Source organism: Thalia democratica, chromosome 2 (genome assembly GCF_965202585.1).
Source record: "Thalia democratica chromosome 2, ktThaDemo2.hap1.1, whole genome shotgun sequence".
NCBI lineage: Eukaryota > Metazoa > Chordata > Thaliacea > Salpida > Salpidae > Thalia > Thalia democratica.
In genome coordinates, this window is record NC_139166.1 from 39,680,161 (window position 1) to 39,703,544 (window position 23,384).

Sequence of the window (23,384 nt, forward strand, 5' to 3'; positions counted from 1 at the left end):
AAAGTTTTTCTTATTTTTTAAGTTAAACTGCTGTTAAACATACTATTGCTAAGTTTCTATAAACAAGTTTATACAATTTTTGAAAAGCCTTAATTTAAGTCTACATTATTTACTACTTAAAAAAAATATTTTGATTCTTAAAATTAATTTTTACTTTGATAAGCTTGTATTTTTCACTATAAATTGTAACCAGTTGTATTTTGTGGGTAATTGTATATCGTAATTAGACTAGTATTATATGTTTTGGTTTTAAGAAAACAAATAGAGAGATCTCAACTGCTGGGGGAAAAGAAATATATTTATTCTTTCAAAAATTTATTTTAGAAACTAAGTTTTGGTCAAAGACCTCGTCAGTGCTTAAATAAAACTTATTCAAATAGAATTCTATTTGAATAAGATTTATTTAAGCACTGACGAGGTCTTTGACCAAAACTTAGTTTGTAAAATAAATTTTTGGATTATTTAATTTAGATTTAGGGATTCTGAAAAATCCCTATAAGTCCCTAGAAATAATTGAAAAATATGTGAAAATCCCTAGAAAAGATTGAAAAATATGTTAAAATCCCTAGAAATTACGTTTTTTGCTCGGTGATTGAAATTTGAAAGCCAAAACAGCAAAACCGTTCGTAAGAAAAAATAATTTACTTGATAAATCAAAATATTTTAAATCTCAGTATAAAACTGTGGGTCTATGGCGCCACCTAGCAAATATATTTTTTAACTTTTTGTATTAAATACATTTTATCTTAAGTTTGCTTATTTAATTAAGTTTAGAGCTCAAAAACTCTCATACTTTTGTAAATTTATTATTAACATCTATTTGATTTGACCACTAAAATTTCTTATTTAATAGCTTATAAACAGTTAATGACCTATTTTATTCTATGTACCTTAAAAATTAGTTCGTAATGTTTAAAATTCATTTTTTGTTTTGATAATTTCCCTATAAATTTTCTATGTTTTATGGATTTCTCTATAATTATTTTTTTAAATTTTAGTGGTAACCCTGTTACGAGTATATTGTAGTGCTTATAAAGTTATCAACATAATTAAAAATTTTTTTTTTAATTATATTTAATATAATTATATAAAATTGCGGTTGCCGTGAAAAATTAAAAAAAAAGTCCGACCCACAAAATATTTACTTTAGTCAATATGTTTTTAAAAGCATATACTTATAAAATAGGGCTGCCTACGTTTGCATTAAGACCATAATGTTTGGTAAAAAGTTTTTAACAAAAACTCTAGTTCTTAATTAAAGCTTTTATATAAAAGCTTTAATTAAGAAATAGAGTTTCCAGAATTTTAGAAATAAAGAATTCTAAGAACTTGGCAACTCTGGTGAACTCTAAGTCACTTTTTATAGAATATATAAATTTTAATTACATTTGGAGATATAGTTAGCTTTAATAAAAGTTTTTTATACAAAAGTACGTACTACAACTTAGTTATTATTTTTTTAACAAACAATTATTAATTAATTGATAGTCTAACTCCTTTTTGGATTTTTAAATTTAAACTTTACTTAAAATTATAGCTTTATATTTGAGGTTCTAAATTGATTTGAGGTTAAAATTATACCTATATTCAAAATCTTAGAATAGTCTTTAGTATTTAAATTTTTAAACCTTGTGTTTTAGAATAATTAGAAAATAAAGAACAAAAAAAAAATCCAAAGCTCTCCCTCTTTAGAAAAAAAAAGAAAGATTTTCTATTATAATTTTGAAAATTAGTACATGTTATTAATATATTTAAATAATGTACATTGAAGTGAAAATTATAGGAAAGTATAGATTTTTTATGAAATAATATTTTTGTAACTTTTTACTTTGTACCAGACACGTATCTTGAACGTATACAATTTTATAAAAAAAGCGCTTTTGTTTCATTTCTTTAGCTTAAAAACACCCTGCTTTCTTAGCTTTTAATATTTTTTTATACTTAGTTTTGCTTTCCTGGTAGATAATTTTGAAATATAATTACTCTTTCTCTCTTAAGTGTCTAAAAAATTGAACAAGTAATTACATTAGAACTATACACATTTAACTTAGCTCAAATTCTCTTTATAAAAGAGTAATGCATTATAAAGAAATAATTTTTAAAAGCTACAGATTTTTTAAATTTTAAAGAATGTGAATAAAAAATCGTTATATTGCGTTCTTAAAAATTAACTACAAAGCGAGAAAAACAAGACGGGTAGTGACAAATTGAGCTCGAGTAGGGACAACTCGAGCAGGAACAACTCGAGCAAAGATAAATTGAGCAAGAGCAACTCGAGCAAAGACAACTCGAGCAGGGGAAACTTGAGAAGGGCCAGAATAGTTTTAGTTTGTAAAAAAAGTAGTTATAACTATTAAAAAAACGTAAATTTCCCTGTACCTCTTATTACGTCATCTCTGTTTTTTTTGTATTTTGCAGATTCGCAGCTCTTTAGAGCTAGCTACGTCACTGGTTTGTACCTTTCGTACGGAAACGATTTAACTTACCAGAATTGGTTTATCATGTTTTGAATACTAGTTTGAATTTTGTTAAGCTATAAAAGTTTCTTACATGACAATTATAATTCAGACAACTCGTATTCCGGCAATTCAAATGTGACAACTTAAGTTCAACAATTAATTTTCAGTCGATTCAAATTTCAAACAACTAAGATTCCAGCAATTTTAATGTTGACACTTCGAGTTTTGATAATTCACGTTACAAAAAAAAAAGCTTAAAATTCTGTTGCAAAGCTACTATTTTTAAGATGTTTTGTTTTTATTTTCATTTAGCTCATTGTTTCGATATTATACATCCAAAGTTAAGATATTTTAAAAGTCAAGTATAAAGCTATTATATACAGTAACCTGTCGCTTAAGCAAAAACTATGAGCATAGCGCGCAAAAGGGCGTACTCAAGAAATTCTGGTCTTTATTTACCTACATTAAACCTAATACAAAAATGATAAAACCCACTAAAGTTTACAGATGACTATTGCACAACCCCTCCCCTAAACAAAGCGAAAACATTCACCATAGAAACAAAACATTTTTGTTAAAGTTATTAAAAGTCTTCAGCGATCGTGTTATTGATTTATTCGAAGAACACCAAGCTGTAAATGGAGGAAATAATATTAAACAAGATGAGGATGAGCTAATGGATATTGGTAGCAATAGTCAAAATTTACAAGCTACAAATGGTTTTGATAATGTTTACAGCAGGGACGTAGCTAGCTCAAAAAAGTTACGAATCTGCAAAAAAAAAATCAAGAATAACGTGTGATGACGTCATAACGGGAATAGAGTAGTTTTAACTACCTTTAATTTTATATGAAAGTGTGCAGTTTTGATAAAAGTGTAAAAATAAATTGAATATTGAAGTATAATGAATAACTGAATACAAGGCAATTTGTACTGCTTTGACCCCTTATAATTCTTTATGTGTTGAAACTTTTATGAACCTATAAGAACCTTTCATTAAAAAAAAAATTAATTAAGAATTTAACTTTAATAGTGTTACTGAATGCCTAAAATATATAACTTTGAAAGCAGTTTCCCCAATTCAATAAACATTTGCATAAATTGTTGCTTTTATAAGATAAAAATCATAAGTTTTAGGAGTTGAAAAAAAAACAAAAGAGATATGAAATAAAAAAGTTAACAACATTAGATAAAATTCAGATGTACAATTACTTTATTTTGTCAAAATAATTTATAAAGAAAGGAAGAGTACACGTCTTTGTAAATGTTATTACTAGCTTTGGTAGCATAAAGATTTAAGCTGTAAAAAAGAAAAAAACATTTTCTTACTAAAAAAAAATTGTTAAATAAAAGCTGTAAAAAAGAATCAAACTTTTTTTTACTAAACAAACTTGTTAAATAAAACAACTTAGTTAAATAACCACAAACTTTGAATATTAAACATCAATATTTTTCAGATACAATTTTAAACATATAAATAAATTCAAAAATAAAAATTTTTAAACGTAAAATATATTAATTTTTTTTTTAAACTTGTTATGAATTATTAATACAACTATACACTTGTTAAAACAAAAATCATTAACTTATTCTTTTTAATCTTAGATTGAAAAAGTTATATAAAACTTATTGTAAAACCTTTTATCATTTATCAAACATAGATTAAAGAATTAAACTGATATATATTATAAATTTAGTTACCTTATATACCACTCTAAACCACTCTAAAATTTATAAACTTATTTTAAAAACAACAGATATAATACATATTCTTGATACGTTTAAAGAAAATATAAAACACAAAAATCTTCATATTGTAAACATCAATGCTTGTAGAAAAATGAAATTTACAGTAACATTTAAAAACAAGTTGAAACAAACTTCATATTTTACATAGTTGTCTGAAAACATCATTCAAAGAGCTTTTTCTTGAAGTACTTATCTGGAACTCTTTGTAACAAACTGAACTTCAGATTGCTTGACTTTGTTAATAGCTTTGAGTGTCAATGGTACAAAGTGTGTATTTTACTTTCAAATGATATTTGCATAATTTTAACCTTAGAAAACTTAACTATTAAACTTAGTTTTTAAAATCTGTAAAACAACTAAACTTGTTAAAATCCACACATAGTGAACCAAGTTTACAGTAGTAATACAAATAAAACTCAAAAACTATTTTTCAAAATGCTAAGCTATCATGAAAAAACAAATCTACTAATTTAAATTTTTGTAATTTTGTAAACTACTTAAAACTTGTTAATATAAAGATGAAAAAAACAGAGATAATGAAAAACTTTTCAAATTTTTCAATGTTTTTTTTACAAAATTGTTTATAAAATAAAAATTTATTAAAACTAGTCAGCAAAATCTCATTCAAATCTAGAAAAACATCTGTTATGACATTATTAACAAACCTAAAAATGTCCTTAGTTTTTCATATATAAAACTAAACTATACTGAGTCAGCCTGAGTTCAAAAATAATACTCTAATATCCTAGAGTTATCAAGGAGACTTTAAGTGTGTGGCAACAATGTACAATTTATATCTTTCAACTTTGTTAAAAAATGCAATTAAAAATTTTAACTAAGGTAAGCATTTATAAAATCTTTAAAACAAGTTTTAATTAAAAAATAAAGTTCTAAAATACAATAAAAAAACTATAGTTTGTTTATATTAATCTTAAAAGAATAAAAACTTTATCTAACCTAAGCATTTATAAAATCTTTAAAATAAGTTTTTATTAAAAAATAAAGTTCTAAGATAAATAAAAAAACTATAATTTGTTTATATTATTCTTGAAAAAATGTTTATATTATTGAGTTTTTCAAATTGTTTTCTTGTTGCAAGCTATTTGTCTTATTGTGTTATTTTTTCTGATTTAATAGATTCTAATCTTCTTGATAAAACTTCAGGAAATGATATTATCAGCACTGGTTCAAAAGTTTTTCATTTTTGTATATTTGTCAACCACAGGGATTTAATAGTCGGAATTTTAAGGATGGGAAATTAAATTCTGAGCATTTAAAATGTCGGAATTTTATTAGTCAGAATTAGAATTGTTGGGTTTAATTTGTTGGAATTTGGGTTGTCATGCACATTTGCTGTATCTTTCGACTGAGATAAATTCTACAAAACAAGACCACCTTCTAAAAAAAACCTTTGGCTTTAATTTACAAAAAAAAACAAAAAAAAAGTTTTAACAAAAAGTTTTGGTACCACAATATTTCTTAAACTTTTACATTTCTAAGTGTTAATTAGTGTTGTTACTTAAGTTACACTTATTAAAATAACTAAAACTCTTTGTTGTTAAGATTGGAAGCCACAAAGGTTTTGGACGATATGTTACTGAACAAAAACTTTAGAACTAGTTTAAATAGTGGAGGGTCTGCAAAGAATTTGCTATTTGGAAAAGATAGAAGTTTTATAAAAAGTTTATTTTGAAACATGTTTTACTTTTACTTAGTATAAATAACTAGCTTTACTAACATTAAAATCTGTTTTAGAGTCTTCCATTAAAGAAGATATAGATGAAAATAATATATCATCAGAAGAGGCAGAAAAAATTATAAACAGTTCAACTATACAAAAGTGATTAAAACTTCAGTAGCTTATTGTGCATAATATGGAATATCATTGACTTAACTTAAAAATTTAAAGTCAAAGTTTTTATTTTATATTCGTAGATTTAAGAAGAGTTTATTAATAGTTGAAAACTACTCCAAAAGAGTTAAATTAAAATATCTTATTTATAAAAATCTCAATTTTACGTGCAAACTTACTTGCTCTGTTCTCAAAAACTATACATATATATATTTTTGCACTGTTCTGTAACATCAAAATCTAAATAGTTATATAACATCAAAAAGCTAAAAGTTATTATTAAACGCCAGACATCATACAAATATTCTATAAAATGAAAATATATTATTTTTCAGTTAAGTATACGAAATTTTTATAAATGAATTTGTATGAAAGCAAAGGTTTAAAAACTTGAGTATAGCTAAGGAATACAAACGGAAATTTTAAACAAAAATGAAAATAGAATCTAAGTTGGCAAAAAATCTAAAAAAAAAAAAATGAAAAGAAAAAATATTAAGTCGTCTACTTTTATAAGTAATTACTTAAAATTTGCTATCTAAATTGAATTAATACAATAAAAAACTTAACTCTATTTGTTTAAAGTTTATACCAATTGTTTTCTTTTCTGATAAAATGTTTGTAGTTTTTAAAAGTACACAAAAAGTACGAAATAGTTTTTTTTTACAAATATTTTTTATAAGCCTTTAAACCAGGGTTTCCCAAAGTGGGCGATATCGCCCCCCTGGGGGCGATTTTAGTAAGTCGGGGGGCGATAATTAGTAAGGGGGCGAAAGGGTGGGCGATAACTAGTAAGGGGGCGAAAAGGGGGCGTTTTTAAATTTTGGGCTGTCATAAAATTTTTAATTTTTAAATTGCTTTTTTACTAATTTTAGCTTGCTTTTAAATATTTGACCCTGAGGTAAAACTTAAACAAAAAAACTTTATTTTATTTATGTAAAATATAGAGACAAAAATCAAGTGCTTATACTCCTACTTTCAAGTAAATTACATATTTTCATTTATATATTTTCTTATTTAACAATTACATAGATCATAGACGATCGGAATCCCTCTCATCATTTTATAACCTGACATATATGTTATTTGGGATCATAAAACGTTCATAAAAATCTATGTTATATATTACAGATGTTCTTGTGCTAAAACTTTATTTCAACTAACGGCGTTTCACTGCTCTCAAATAAATTTAAGAACAGATCTACGGAGTCTATAAAATGTTAACACACATTAGAAAAAAAGCAGAAAAAAGCATGTATAATTATGTATAGTATTTATCTAGGTAGTAACTTAGAGCTTTTTGAGGTTAGTGCCTACTTTTATTAAATTTGTTTTTTTTTGTAGACAATTTTATAACTTTATGCTTTTATCCCAAACTTTGTTTTTAAACCATAAAGTCCATTTATAGTTACTACCTAGATAAATACTATACATAATTATACATGCTTTTTTCTGCTTTTTTTCTAATGTGTGTTAACATTTTATAGACTCCGTAGATCTGTTCTTAAATTTATTTGAGAGCAGTGAAACGCCGTTAGTTGAAATAAAGTTTTAGCACAAGAACATCTGTTGTATACATTCCGATAAGCTTAGCTTATCAGGATCTCCAGGATTTAACGCCTTATAACGTTACATCTTATGTTATATATTATTAAGTTTCTAGGTAAAATGGCAACCCTGTATAACTTTATCTCATATTCTAACTTAGTGACTTTTCAAAAAACAATTGGAAATATCAAGAGGTGATAGTTATATTACCTCATGATATTTCCAATTGTATTTTTAAAAGTGACCTTGAACTAAAAGTGAATTTTTCAAAAGAACGAAATAAAAGCTTTTGGACTCAACAAAAACTAAGGCAAAAGTATCCAATCATTTGAGAGGAATATAGATTGTTGTTTATAGTTTTTCCTTCTAGCTATGTTGTTAAGAAAGCTTTTAGATCAGTTAAAAACATCTTGAGCAAGAGATCTAATCTAGATATTTGTAAAGGAGGCTTTTTATTACTGATTAAGAATCAGATAAGAAAAACTTGCAAGCAGTCATGAACCTCATCCTTCATATTATATTAGACTTCAGTAGCAGACATTATTTTATGAATTTTTTTTGTTTTATTTAATCTTTCAAAATACTTTTTATTTAACCTAGTTTGTATTGTATTTAAGGAGTCTTTTTATAATAAAATTTTATTAAGTTATTTATTCTACAACTGATTTGCATAATGCCTAATAAATATTAATTACGGTAGACTTCCTCTTGAGTTCGCACTTTTTACCCAAAAAAAAAGTGCAAATTTATATTTTCTAAAATTTAACTTAAATAAAGTTTATAACTAACTAAGTATTAATAAAACAAAAAATACATAATATTTAATATCTTGTATAGATCTAATTTTTAATGAATGTTTGTTTTATGTTTTAGTTGATTTTATGTTTATGCATAACGTTATTGCAAATAATGTATTTAAATTTATCATTTTGTAAAAAAAAGGTTATAATTTTTGAGTTTGCACATTTTGATTTCGTTAGAAGTGCCAACTCAAGCGGAATTCTACTGTATTTATTAAATCATTTATGTTTTAAATTTGATATTAGTTTTATTTTGACCTGGTTAATTTTGTAGTTTATATTGTCGTTTTACATTACATTAAAAGTTTTTATAGCATAGTGATTAAAGTGTTTGTTTGAATATTTTTTGTTATTACTTGTTTAATCTGTATAAATAAATAAATCTTGATGACCATTAAAGTTTTTATTTTAAGTTTTTTTTTTGGTTTTAAAAGAGTATAGATTTGAGGTCTCTATTTGAAATTACTTCAAATTTTTCATTTAAAAGATTCTTAAACTCAATTTAATTTTCTAACTTGATTTGTTATCGTTAAAAAACCCATACGTTAAGGAATTTTAAATTATTAATACAAATGTTTTTTGTTTTATCTTAATTTTTTATATATTAGCAATTAGAATCTTTTGTTTATTTTAATAGTTCAACACTAGCTTTTAGTTTTTCACTATTTTTTTTTCTGGTAAATTATCATAGGCTAATGACTAAAAAAAAAAATTAAAACAGTATTAAATAAGCCATTAAAAAGACTGCTGCAGTTACAAAACAAGACTTTAAGCTAATTAAAAGAACTTTTTAATCGATTGCTTTCTGTTCACAGAATTAACTGTAAAACTTTTGATTTTTTTTTTAATATATATAAAAAAAAATAAAATTTTCAAATTAAGGTTTAGTTTCCTAAAGGTTATTACAAGTTAAATACTATTTAATGGTATTCTATTACAAAACATGTAGTTTAAAAAGTTTAAAATTAAGTATTTTACTTTACAAGTAACTTGCTTATAATATATCTTAGCATTAAAATTAATAACTTTACTTCATTAACTGAAGCTGTTGATGAAACCACTTTTCATGTGAGATAATCAACCATTCGGTCAAACTTTCTCAAACTAGATCATAAATTATGTTTTATTATTTATTTTATTATGTGTAATATAAACTGTTCATTTTTTATAGTTTCCTAATCTCTGGTATAGTAATTTTAGAATATGCCTATTTATAAAATAATTTTAGTGCTTTGTGCGGCAAAAACAAGTTACTTAGTATTAACTTCTAAATGTCCGAAATTCGTTATATGAGAGATTATTATAATGTCAGGTTTAAATTAAGATTTCAGATGGGTAACGTACGGTTAAGATCCAGTCAAATATCGACATGCTAAGTAACTTGGAAACTAATTGTGCAAAAGAATCAAAATCTAGTTTTTTGATACTTAATATTTTGAAATACACTTTCAATTTGGTTTTCAGTTCACAATAGTATTTCCTAGATCAGAATAATACTAAATCATTTTATTACAATTTTGCTCGAGTTTTTTAATTTCCTATATGTTATTTTTCAAATTATGCATCCCGCAATTACATTTTTTAAACGAGTTGAAACTAGAAAATATTTTTTAGTATATATGAATTGCTGACTACAAAAGTTGTCCACCACTACCCTAAAAGTTTCATTAGTTTCAAAACAGTTCATATCTAAATAAGATTAATTACAGATTACACAAGGCTTTTTAGTAATTAAGTATTTTAATACACTTAACTGGGTTTATAAGAAAACAAATGTAACTTATTTTCTCAAGCCCTGTAAATTACTTAGAACACAGCCCATAAGTGCGTGCAAAGAAGTTCCAGACTAAATTACATTTCGAACACAACATTTTCGGCTCAATAGTTTCTAATCAAGAGAAAAACTACTTTGTAAAACCGTGGGGGGGGGGGGCGATTATTTTTCGAATTTCTGAAAAGGGGGCGATTTATAAAATGAGTTTGGGAAACCCTGCTTTAAACCTTAAAGTATATTGAGTTGTACGATAGGAACATAGTGTTATTATCTTATATTTTCTGTCCAGTTTTGTTATAAATGTTCTATCCATCTGAAAAATTTGAAGTTTTAAGTTGTATATTAACCTATTTTAATAATTTTTTTTTGTCCAAAATATCGAACTATTCTTTTTGGAAAGGGATCAGAATTACATGACCTCACTTTTGCACAGTACCACAGTGAGCTAAAAACAGCTTGAATTGAAAATAAAAATTGATACCAATTTTTGAAAATTTAAAAAATACTAAGTTGTTAAACTGGTCTAGTTTTCATCAATAAAATGCTTTAAACTATCTAAAAAAGTACCTTCTCGATCTAAAGTTTTCAGACTTTAAGTAACAGTTATGTCTTAATTGTTTTACTTTTTAAATTAAATGCCGAAGATAAATACTTTTATGTAAAGTAATTTATATCGTTATATTGTATATTATTAAAAATTATATAACAAAAAAACTAATTTATTTGTTTTAATATTCATTAATTCTCCTCATAGTTTCGTAATTAAGTAAACCTGTTTTGTTTACAACTGCAAAAATAGCTGTAATTAAAATCAATATGTTCTTTCAAAAGCTAAGAATTTCATTAAACACTTTAATTTACTAAAATTACAATTTCAACATTAAAAATAAATTAAAGGTATTTCCCAGAAAAAGATTACAGGGCTACTGCAAATGACGAATTTTTAAACTTAAATATGAATGAGAAGTCTCCAGTAAATGAGGAAAAAGGTCAGTACCAGTTGTCAAACTATTTATTGGTTTAGTCATATAGAGACAGAAAAAAAAATAATTTATTTTTGATACTTCTGAAAATTTTATCGAAAGTTTTTGTAAATTATTATGTTAAATTTAAATACTACAAGTCTTTCCAGTCACGTCATTTAAAGTTTTTGTGGCGTTAAAATTATGGTTTAATCCAGTGTTCTTAACGGTGTGCACCTGTGCATACCTAGTCTGCATATAAATTATTTTACTGTGCACAGAAAATTTAGTGAGGAGAAAAAATAAAATTAATGACATTTGTTTTGTTTCTTTCTATTAGAAAAAAATTCTTAGAAAATAAATTAAAAATTATTAGAACATTAGTTTTCTAATAAAACTTTTGAAAAAATAAAAAGCCTAGTGTGGATAGAATTTAATTTTAATTAGTTTTATGTGCACAGCTTTTGCACAGGTTGAAAAAGCTCCTTTTAAAAGGCCTGTGACCCCTGGTCTAAATAATATAAATTTTGTTGGCGTAACAAAGTAAAACATACTAAGAAAATAAAACTAGCTTAAGCTAATAAAAATAAAAACTGCTAATACAGAAAAAAAACTTCTAGCAATGTAGATATTAAATGAAAAAAAAAACACAAAAATATTTTAGACTAAGTGTATCAGAAAATAAATATATCTATTAAGACTAAATTTAAATGAAACTCTAAATGAAATTAGAATTTTTTTATACTAGACTAAATAAGTTGATATCACACTTAAGGTAAGTTAAGAGTTTTCTTCAATTGTGAATGTTCCTAACTCATATATTGGTTTGGTTGTTTTGTTAAGTTTTTATAAATTAGTCAAACTTAGCCTAAAATAGAAACTGTTGAAAAAGATGAAACTTGTGGAGCTTAAATCAGCTGCCTTTTTTATTTGTAAGTGTTTTTTAGTTATTTAATTTACAACTTTTTCCTACAAAATTATTTCTTTATAAATCAATTGCTGTGTAAAACTTGTTGTATAAAAATATAATGCATGTTTGTTACAAATATGATGAAGAAGTCTATTATGAATGTTTTTGTTGAAGAAGTTGAAGCTACATTTTTGTTGTAAATTATTGTATATTTATTACGTTTTAATTAACTATGATAAATCACTATGCATATGTTAAATCTACATGTTTACAAGTAATGTTATTTAAAAAAACATCTGCACGGAAATAAATATGGCTGTTATCTTTTTATCACATAAATTTAGCAACATGATTGAACGAAGTTTGTCATAACTAATTTTATTTGTTGCTTAGTTTAAGGTGCAAAAACTTAAGAAAATTTTAAGATTACTTAAGATAACTTACGATTTTAAAACAGTCAGGAATGGATCTAAAACTTCTCAAGCACCAAAATCCACAACAAATACAAATAAGTTAGTAAATGACAAAAAATTTCAATTTTACCAAGAGTCTGAGTTTTGCTACAATTTTGTTGATAGAAACTGAAAACAATTTTTTTTAGTTTTTGTTTATAATTTAATTTAATTTATTTTAGAACATCGCAGAATAACACAAGTTTGAATAAACGTTTGAAAAGTAACTTTTTTGAAGTAAGTTTTTTATATTTCAGTAATGTATTTAATAATATAATAAATATATACACATCTGCTTGTTTTTAAAAGCAAAGTTTTATTTTAAGATTTTAAGTAGATAAATTTTGTACATAAACTATTTTGATATAAAACTTGTTTTGTTAAAGTAAGTGAATATGGTACTGTTAACTAAGTTCGTAACGTTAAAATATTTTTTAGTAGTTTTGATTTAAAAGTTATTTATTCAAGTCTAATGTTTATTTTTTAGAGTTGTAACGTGCAATGTCTTTAACGTTTTTAATACAATATTTATATCATAGTCAAATATATTTCTACAAAAATGTAGATGTTTTAGATATATTTATAATATATATATATTTTTTAAACTTATATTGGATTTATCCTACTAAAACTTCTCAATAAATGTATAAATATTTTACAATTAACAAAAAATTAGTAGTTAAAAGTTTATATTGTTAATTAAGCAATATGCCAACAAAGATTTTTATTCCACGTTAAATTAAGAGGTTTTGTTTTCAAGTTTGAAAAATAAGTTTTTGTAAAAGAATTTTATACAAATGTTATATTTTGCCATTTGGTTTGGTTGTGAGTTAGAGCTGGTTTTGCAACAAATATACAAAATTTTTTCTCACCTCCACTGACTTGTAGGTAGATGCTTTTGGTAAAGTTAAGGTTTCTGGAGTAAACTCCGAGAAAAAATCAGATAATTATCTAGACTCTGGGCAAAAGAAAACTGTTTAAAACCCTACTTCAATGCTTCTTTTAGAAGATGCAAGGCGCTGATCAAAAAGCCGTAGTTGGAGCCAGGTAGGCGGTCTGAAACTGTATTTATTGTCTTGCGACAACGATGAATCTTAGTTGTATAAGCTTTTCTGTTCCGTTGAGCCACTTCTCATTGTGGAAAGTGAAATCCAGCTGCATGGGCAACAACTAGAATCTTAACTTTATGCTCTGGTTTTGTGCATGCATAGGTCACTTCAGCTTTCTAGTTTATTGAACAAAAAAAAAAATTACGCTCAAAATATTTTGTCCTAGCAGCTGGTGCACGAAGAACCTTTCGGTTATCGAGTCGCACACCACGGATACCTTTTAACGTCTTGTCCATGACACATATGGGTTCATCTTGACTCAGCTGATCTTTTTCTAGTTTACTAACAAACCAGTAAGCTAAAAGGGGAGCTAGTAGTGATCCAATGAATAGACCATTAGTTTGTTTGAACACTTCCAGGTTGAGAATAAATATTCTCTAAGAACATGTTTTAAGTTGTTATTAATACTGTTTTTGTTATTTTGATTCTGCAAAAATTTAAGAGTTGTTTCTTGATTACACTTTATGTGCTTACCATATTTTTATGTATAAAATGTATATTTGAACTTGATAATAAGCAAAACATTAAAAAAATAAATGTTTCTTTTTTTTTACCAGAAAACTACATTAGATCAAAGTTACAATTTAGTCAGCAGCAAAAAGAAAAATAGTTTTAATTTCAAAACCGATGTTTCAAATGCTTCATCGACAGAAACACCTTTAAGTTTTTTGGTCGAGAAAACTAGCAGTTCAAGCAAGCAAACAAAGTTTGTTTTTAATTTTATTTTTGTTAAAGTAAATGTCAACAAAATATAAGATGCGGATTCTTATGATATTTTATTTAATTTACTAATTTTCAAACGTAAGAGTGCTACAAATGTGAAGTTTAATTGAAAAACGATACATCATACTTGTCTACTTTTCCAAAGTAGTAGACTCTATCATGATTATATTGTTATTTAGATAAAGGCTAAAGTAGTGATAAAAACCTAACATGGTTTGAAGATTTACAATAAATCAAATAATTATAATTAAACTCTTCTTGCATTAAAGTATAACTTAGGTCTTAGTTAGTTTTATGTAATAAAGATATACGTTTAAATAAAAGTTGTCACTTTATAATGCTTAAGAAAAGCAGTCGATATACTATTGAAATAAACTAATTACAAAACTATACACATCTATATTTAAATATAGCAATGATGGCCGCGCAGTCATATAAATATATATTTTTTGATATCAGGATCATACTCCGCCTTTTGCAACAATAAACGTTTTCTGGGCAAATCACTAAAAAGAGCAGAAAAAAACAAAGACAAAAAAAGAATATTTAAGTATAACGGTAGAGGCAGGAATTATACAAATTAATTTTTAGACATATAATTAAAGTTTAATAATAAAAAACATATCTTTTTTAGAAACCCAGTTCAAACATTTTTTATGTAAACAACCAGTCAAATTATCTACGACAAATATTAAAACTATTACCGATAGCAACAAGTTAAAGATTAAACAAACAACCGAGGAACTAATAATTTTGTAACTGCATAAAGCAAGTTTACCAAACAGCATTTAAAACCTCTAGGTCCAAGCTTGATTTTGTATACCGAAATACAAACATAAAACCGAAGAAAGTTATATAATTTAATCAGATAATTACCACAAACTGTGACCACAAAAATATTAAATTAATTAAACATTTTCCTAACTAACCGCCACTTCGAAAAAAATCACCCTTACCATAAAATATCCGACAAAAACACATCGAAGTTATCGTACAATTGTATTAAAAATCTCAAAATAAAAATTCTTAATCACAACAAAAAATCTTAAGTAATGCAATCCTAAAAAAAAAGAAAGAATCTGTAACTGCATAATCGACCAATACCCTTTGAACGAAAACTGCATAGCAAGCATCGTTATTTATGGAGTAAAATACAGTAAAATAATAGTCTACAAAACAGCCAAATTGTTACAGCATTAAATGTAGAAAAATTAAAAAAACTGATCTGCAAAACAGCTTAGTTCTATACATAGTTTAGACCAGGATTTCCCAAAGTGGTCCATATGCCCCCTTGGGTGCCATCTTAGCAAGTTAAGGGGAATAAGCTACAAAAGGGCTAACAGGGCATAACAAGCAAAGGGCCGTAAAATTGTACCTAGGTACATTTCACATGAAGTTAAAATTTACATTAGATATTCTGGGGTTTGTATTGAAAAGCAAAAAGAAAAATCTTAGGCATAATTTGTTTATTGTTAGAATGGTCTGAAACTTATACTAGATGTTCTGGGGATTGTAATGAGTGGAGGTGATCATTTTCTGAAAAAGGGGCGTATATGAAAGTGAGTTAGGAAACCATGAGATAGAACATTTATCATCTATTTTTTTATTCAGTTTTGTTATATTTTTTTCGTTCAATAAACGATTCATATCTTTTCGGTTTTTATTTTACAACCATAAAAATTATTATCAAAATTTTAGTAATTTTAACATCTTTTTCTAAATGACGGTTCGAATTAATTAATTTGCTGTAGCTGACATATACAAAGTACAGATAAAATTACTTTATAGTTTTTTGTTTAATTCAAGTATATTTATCATACATTCCATTAATATAGAGTAGCTTTTATTTAAGTAAAATTTTTACGCTTGTTATGCAAATATTTGACTGTATGTAATTTAAAAAAGTATCTAAGAACATCTGGAAATGGATACGCATAAGTTTACTTAAAAAAGTTTTAAAGTCTAGCCCTATAGAATGCTGTTTTCTACGAGGGTTAATAGTTGTGTGACACATTGCTTTTTAATGAACACAACAGTGTAAACCAACTAACATTGAATTTCTAAAAAGAGTGCGCACTTTTTTGAAAAACCTGGGTGGAGAGGGTTACTGCTTTTTAATTTTCTACGAAGTGGGCGTTAAAAAAATAAATTTGGGAAACCCTGGTTTAGACAATTGAAAATGATCAGTACGATTGTTATCTTCTAATTAAGTATACATAAAATAAACTTTATAAAAATGCTTAAAGTTAACAAAATTCAATATAATAATACTTAGTTTCAATTTGATTGTGGTAGTATATTAGTTAGACTTAAGCAACCGAAATTTTTATACTAATAATATAAACAAACATAAAAGTTTTTGAAGCGTTGAAGTAATCTACGTACTATAAAACTAAATCGCATCGCATGACCTTCAACAAAATATTTTATGCGTCATTTTGCGAATGGTTTCGTTTTCATTACGACTTATCTAGCAGACATAGTCGCGATGAACCTTTGTATCAATTTAATCTAACGCATTTCAGTACATTAGAATTGCAGCGTCCGTTTGACCTGTTTTAAAAGTTACTGTACTTTAGTCAATTTTTCGACTGTACTCAAAAACGGACGCTTCAGTGTAATTTATAAAATTATGTTTGATACAAAGGCTAATCTTGACTATGTGCTGTACCTGCTTGATGATTCCTATTGAAGACAAAACCATGTCGCTTGGAACATTTTATTGAAGGTCGTGCGATATATTTTAGTTTTTATTGTACGTAGATTACTTCAGCGCTTAAATACTAACAATTTTTTGGTCGTGCTAGCAGTCTGGTGCTTGTTTTATGATGGCGAAAGCATCTAAGCTCTGTTAAAGGGGAAGGTGTCAGAATCGCAAGTGACACTTTAGTACGAAGCGATACTCTAGCACGGTGTCACTTTAGCACGTAGGGAATCTTTTGCAAACTTTTTAGCACTTAGCTTCATTTAAGCACGATTAATCTTTTTAGTTAATAAACTTAAAAGTAATTATTAAGATTATAATGACTGAAATGTTTAAAATTGAACTTTATACAGTAATCATTCTGTCCAGTACGCAATTTAGGCACTTCAAAGTAAGGATACTTATCAAAGCTTTACATTTAAAATTATTGTTAATTAATAGGAAATTATAAGACAAACCCCGGCAGCATTTTTAAGTAAAATAGCATATATACTAAGAGAAGTCAATCGCAGGTAGCAACAAGTTAGACAACATCCGTTGTATGCTCCACTTTTAGAGAAGAACTATACAATTACCTGCTACTTAGGTACGAATTACTTGGGTACGCTGTGTTCAAAATGCATTTTTGTTTCACTTTAAAATTAAAAACAGATTTAAAAGCAGTAATACAAAAGTATTGTTTTTCAAAATAAGCTATACTGTAACAAGTTTTAATAAATTAAAACTAAAGGAACCAGAAAAAAAAGTTATGAACTTACAAATCGTATATATCCATATTTAAATCAAACAAAACACAATTTATCTGTTTAACGAAAATAAGGAACAGTGCAATTTAAATTTCCAGACTCCATGATAATAACACAGAAAAAAACAAAACTAAAAACTCATACAAAATTTATAAAAATAATGAACAGTGAAATTAACATCTATATACCCCATGATTAAAACATAAATTTAAAAAGCGTATAAAATTTAAAATTAAAATTTAGATAAGCGAAAAAAATGAACAGTGCAACTGACATAAAGCTACCCCACACGATTGAAGCATAAATGTAAAAAGCGATATTAATGTTAAACAACATGTATTTGTTTAATGTATGTAATTAAAGTCTAAAATTTCTTGGGTATGCATTGCCGGTTGGTTACACTCTTTTTTATTGTGTTCAAAGTGCGTACCTAAGAGACAGGTTACTGTACTTGATAATGAGAAATAAGTACTAAAACGCAAGAATTTTCTAAATTAAGTGGTAATAGAAATATTAAATGTATAATTAAATGTTCTTAGTTTAAATATTATTTTAATTCATATTATAAACGTTTTTCTTTTAATTTACTTACAATTTTAAAAAAAAGTTAAACTAGACTAGTAACGTTAGAATTATATATTTTTAGTGTTATACATTAACGTAGATTTTAATTTATTTATTTTAAGGAATAAGCAGCGTTTTTTTTTTTCAAATTTTAATAGTTATCATTTTCAAACAACTATATAATAGTTAATTTAAATTTATCACAGGTTTATTTTTTAAGGTTTAAATAAAGTTGTGATCAGTATTGTAAAAAATATTAAGTTAAAAATTAAAGATACCGTTTATAAACCAAAAATTTTATCGATAAAAGCTACTGAATCCTCTTTAAAAGATTCTAAGCTAATTTTTTACTATTAAGAGTTCAAATGAATCCATTTGTCAAAGTTTTAAAATAATAAAAGTAATAAAAAACAAAGCAGATACATGAATATTTGAATTAAGTTTGCTTATACCTTGTAGTAGTCAGTATATAAATTTTACAACACATAGATAAGTTTAAAAAATGGTGCGAGATGTGTGCTTGTAGAGTTAAGAGCTACTTAAAATCTTTTATATTACGATATTTAAAGGTTTAAGATACTTTAAACGTATTTTAAAAGTATATTAAATATTTTTAAATAGTCTATTAAGTTATCAGGGCTTTTAAATAACAAACGTAATTTGTTTACCAATTATTATTGATGTTTTTATTTCACACCTTTTATCTAAAATTTAAGCTTAAAATTTAAGCTTATTTAAAGTTATCTAAGCTTTATTTACCCTTATTAAAATAGTTTAAAAAGAAACTATAGTTCGTATATATTTCTAGGTTGATAAAAATAGTTATATATTAAGAAAATTATAAGTGAGTATATAAAATAACTTCGTTAAACTTTTATAGTAAAATGAATTAATAAAGTTTGTAAATTTCTTTTTTTGTTATCAGTAAAAGTTTAGGTTTATTTTAAAATAACTATTAGTACGATTCAAACACAAAGTTTTAGTTTGAGCAAAAACTTGTAAGACGTTTAAAGTATGCTAACTTTAAGTATAATATTTTGAATAGTTTGTTTTTCGATATTTGAACATAGTAGTACAAATGTTATATAAGCATAAAAAAAGAATCACTTGGAATTTATCCCGTGCTAAAGTGACGCCGTTCTAAAGTATCGCTCCGTGCGAAAAAAAAAACCGCGTTCTAAATGGACACTAAGTTCTAAAATGACGCTCAGTGCTAAAGTGGTGCTAAAGTGTTACATCGTGGTAAATAAAAGCTCTGTGCTAAAGTTTACAGTGCTATTTTGAACCGTTCCCTTAATAAAAATATCTGAAATGTTGCAACCAATAGTCTAATTATTTGATGTCTTTTAATGAATTATATTTATCTAAGTTTTTGATTTTTTTTATTACCTGAAAACTGATTTGATCTTTGAAATAGTTTAAAACTCTGACATTGTTATCAAAAACTTTTAGAATGGATTCTTCTACTAGAAAAAATTATGACCCTATATATTCAGTAAACCATCAACATTCAGTAAACCTTGAAAATGATTCGAAAGTTTCTATTAAGAATTCAAAAAATGTTCCAAATACAACCTTTATGCCAAATGGAAGAGTAGAAGCACTTGAAATGCAAGTGAGTAAACTCCAAAGTCAACTTGCTCAAGTTGAAAATGATTATAAAAGCGATAGAGATATCACCAAACAATCATATGATAGCAGAATTGAGGTAATATGTTGTTATATTTACTTTTATAAATCAATAAAAAATATAAAGTACATACTGTGCTTATTCTATTTATAAGAAAATCAGTTTTATTAAAGTACTTTAGAAGTTTGTAAATAATAATTTTAAAATAAAATCAGGATAAAAATAACAAGTAATAGTAAATTTTTAAAGTAAGATAGGTGTTTTATGTAAGTAAAACTCTAGAATCTTTCAATTTTATATTTTATATAAGTATGTAAGTTCCTTCATTGCTAATAAGAAAAAAATAAGCTTTTTAATTTTGCTAAGATGGCATCATTTGAAAAGTATGTTTTACAAATTTACTACCATTTATAACTCGCGATCATTTTAAACTCCATATTACTAAACTAGGTCGTATAAAATTCGCTCATTGTAAACTAAATCATTTTAGACTCGATCATATTGAACTCCATCATATCAAACTCGATCATAATTAACTCGACCACATTAATTTGAATTTATTAATTTTTTTGTTTATTAAAATCTTCCATATATCAACAAATTTTCTTCTGCTATTTTACTAATTTTTGAATTTTTGGATATTAAAATTACAAAATGTAAACAAAAAGCACTTAATGAGTTAGATATACAGTTTTTTAAAGTTGTGCTGTTTTCAAGTAAATTTTTGCACGATTCTTTGCATGGTGTTTAAAAGTTTTTGTTCTTATCGTTTACTAAAAACTGACCACGTTATTTCAACTACTTAACCACTACATTATAAGAGTGACGTTTAAATTTTTCTTTAAATTTGCCATTTAATATAAAATCTATAATGCTTTATCTTTTCTAGAACTTAAAACTACCAATGCTTAATGCATTAACTTTCATTAAATACGTTAACACGTTTACAACTAAACGTCTTCATTAAGTAGAAGTTTTTAAATTTAACAAAGTTGATATCTAAATTTAGATAAAATTTTAAATCGGCAATATAGTAATGTCAATAAGTTGTTTATAATTAAAATGACATATTCTTTTCATGAACAAGAAATATTGAGATTTAAATTGAAACAAAACATCAGTACTTAACTAAAATAAATGTATTTAACAATTCAATATTTAACTTTTTTTATTACAATAAACAGATGCTATAACTACACAGTAAATATATGAGCATTTTATTAGGCGTTTTATTATAATTTATTTATTGCGTTATTACAAATGTAGTTTTTATTACCCAACCTAAAAAAACTTATTGCTACAATATCATCTTAACTTACATGTATTTATTTTAAATTTTAAAATCTTGAATAATTTTACTCTTATCTTAATGTAAGTTTTTCTAAAGTTTTTATAAATTTTATATTGAAATAGACTTTCAATTTATTTTACATACATATTAGTTTTTATCTATTTTACATTTTGAGTTTAATTTAACTTCAGATTATATGTCTATTAAACTTATTTTAAAGTTGTTTATTGATAACTTTTTTTTATACAACTATCGTTTTTTTTTATAGCTAATTATTCCATTTTCGTAACTATAAATTCAATATAAACATTATGTTGTAACACTATTTTTATTTTTGCTATGTTAAAAAGAACTGGTACAATTAAAGAACTTACCAAATGACAAAAAACCTATGGAACTGAATTAAATATAAAGATAACAGATTATGTGTCGAAACAATTCATAATGCAAATATTTTTGGTTACAAAACGAAAATAGATTTATATGGTAGAAAAAAAATATATTTAGATACTTAGAATAAGTAGTTTTAAACTACTTGCCTGTTTTTTTGTCTGTTTTCAGTTTAAAAGCTATTTTTTGTAATTATATAATACTATACTGATATAATTCATAGATGCCAGAATTAGAGTATGGTTTAAGTCTAGCGATTTTAAAAGCTATAGTTTCTTAAAGTTAAATCGTCTAGCGAGCGTCTAGACTTGACAAATTCGGGACATAAAAGTTTGAGTTTTAACAGCTAGATTTGATAATTTTTTATTATTACGGCTTTGCTTTGAAAAAACGTTTACCTGAAAAAAATTACATAATACATTTAATACAATTTGTTTTTGAAATTCTGTAACATTTACTTTGTTTATACTGGGATTTTATAGTTTAAATCAAGACAACGTAGTATAATTTTGACCCATTAAGTTTAATTTTTGATATTTATGTTAACTAGTTCTAATTCATAATAAAAAGCTTATAAAATAAATATTTAATAATACATAACAATTCATCCTTTTTATAATACATATGTAAGCTCTGTTATTTGTAAAAATACAAAAAAAAATCAATAGTTAATAAACTATAATTTTTTTTCATAAGCTAACAAAAAAAAAAAGATAAATAAGTAATTTATTGCACTTAATCTTTGTGATTTTTTTGTTTAGTTTTTTCTTAAAAACCTAGTTCTAAAAGCGTGCAGTGCACTGCAGTTTTTGGAAACTTATTTTTTTATTTGATGACTAACAAAAAAATTGACAACAAGTAAAACATAAAAAAAAAACTTTTTATAGATCTTATACACATAAAGTTTATAACAAAAATTAAAACTAGTTTAACTATCTTCAACTAACTAACTAATACAGAATTTTGGGACTACTGTAATTTATAACCAATTAATATTATACTTTTTAAAGGGATAATATTATGATTGAGTTTAATATGATCGATCTAATATAATCGAGTTTAAAATGTTCGTGAGTTAAAAATGATAGTAGATTATTTTGTTAATAGATGGTGTTATAATTATTTATTTTTGATAATTTTTTTTATTTTTTTTGTAGTAATTTAGATTCAGACTAATAATAAAACAATACTATATTACAAACTTGAGAAAATTTAGAATAACGTAAAAACTAATTTTTAGTTTTAAAGAAATTTCTATAATATTAAATCAATATGTTTTATTTTGGTAGGATGTATTTTTATATTTAATTCGTATGTTTTATTTCTTTCTCTTAATTTTTTAAACCTTCTATTATAAATAAATTTTTAATTAGTAAGATGAATATTTTTAATAAGACTATTTAAAATTTAAATTGCTTATTTACAAATCTGAATGAAAGCTTTATGTTGCCTTTTAGTTACTTCAAAAAACTTTGTCTAATCTGATGACTCAAAATGAAAGAGAAGTATCTATTATTCGCGAAAACTATTCAATAAGATTTGAAAACATAAGAAGCCAGACGAAAGAGTACCTCAAAGAAATTAATGAAAAAGAACTACTAGACTTCAATGAAGTTTCAAAGTAAACATATGTTGTTGAAGTACGAATAATGATAAAACGCTGTTTACTGTCATAAAATACGTTATATTATGTAAAAAGTGCAATAACAATTTAAATAGGTTTT

The 23,384-nt window shown here is 25.1% G+C and overlaps 1 protein-coding gene across 3 annotated transcripts in view; it reads left to right on the top strand.

The window, feature by feature from the left end:
• Positions 1-23,384, top strand: part of LOC145829427 (uncharacterized) — an 85,525-nt gene that overhangs the window by 6,999 nt on the left and 55,142 nt on the right. For all 3 annotated transcript variants that reach the window (XM_082937208.1, XM_082937210.1, XM_082937209.1), the window contains exons 6-13: positions 5,772-5,890; positions 5,964-6,048; positions 11,077-11,168; positions 12,509-12,563; positions 12,686-12,740; positions 14,170-14,318; positions 19,802-20,057; positions 23,118-23,281. In XM_082937208.1, the coding sequence (XP_082793334.1) occupies positions 5,772-5,890; positions 5,964-6,048; positions 11,077-11,168; positions 12,509-12,563; positions 12,686-12,740; positions 14,170-14,318; positions 19,802-20,057; positions 23,118-23,281 (975 nt within the window). The remainder of the gene's footprint in view (positions 1-5,771; positions 5,891-5,963; positions 6,049-11,076; positions 11,169-12,508; positions 12,564-12,685; positions 12,741-14,169; positions 14,319-19,801; positions 20,058-23,117; positions 23,282-23,384) is intronic.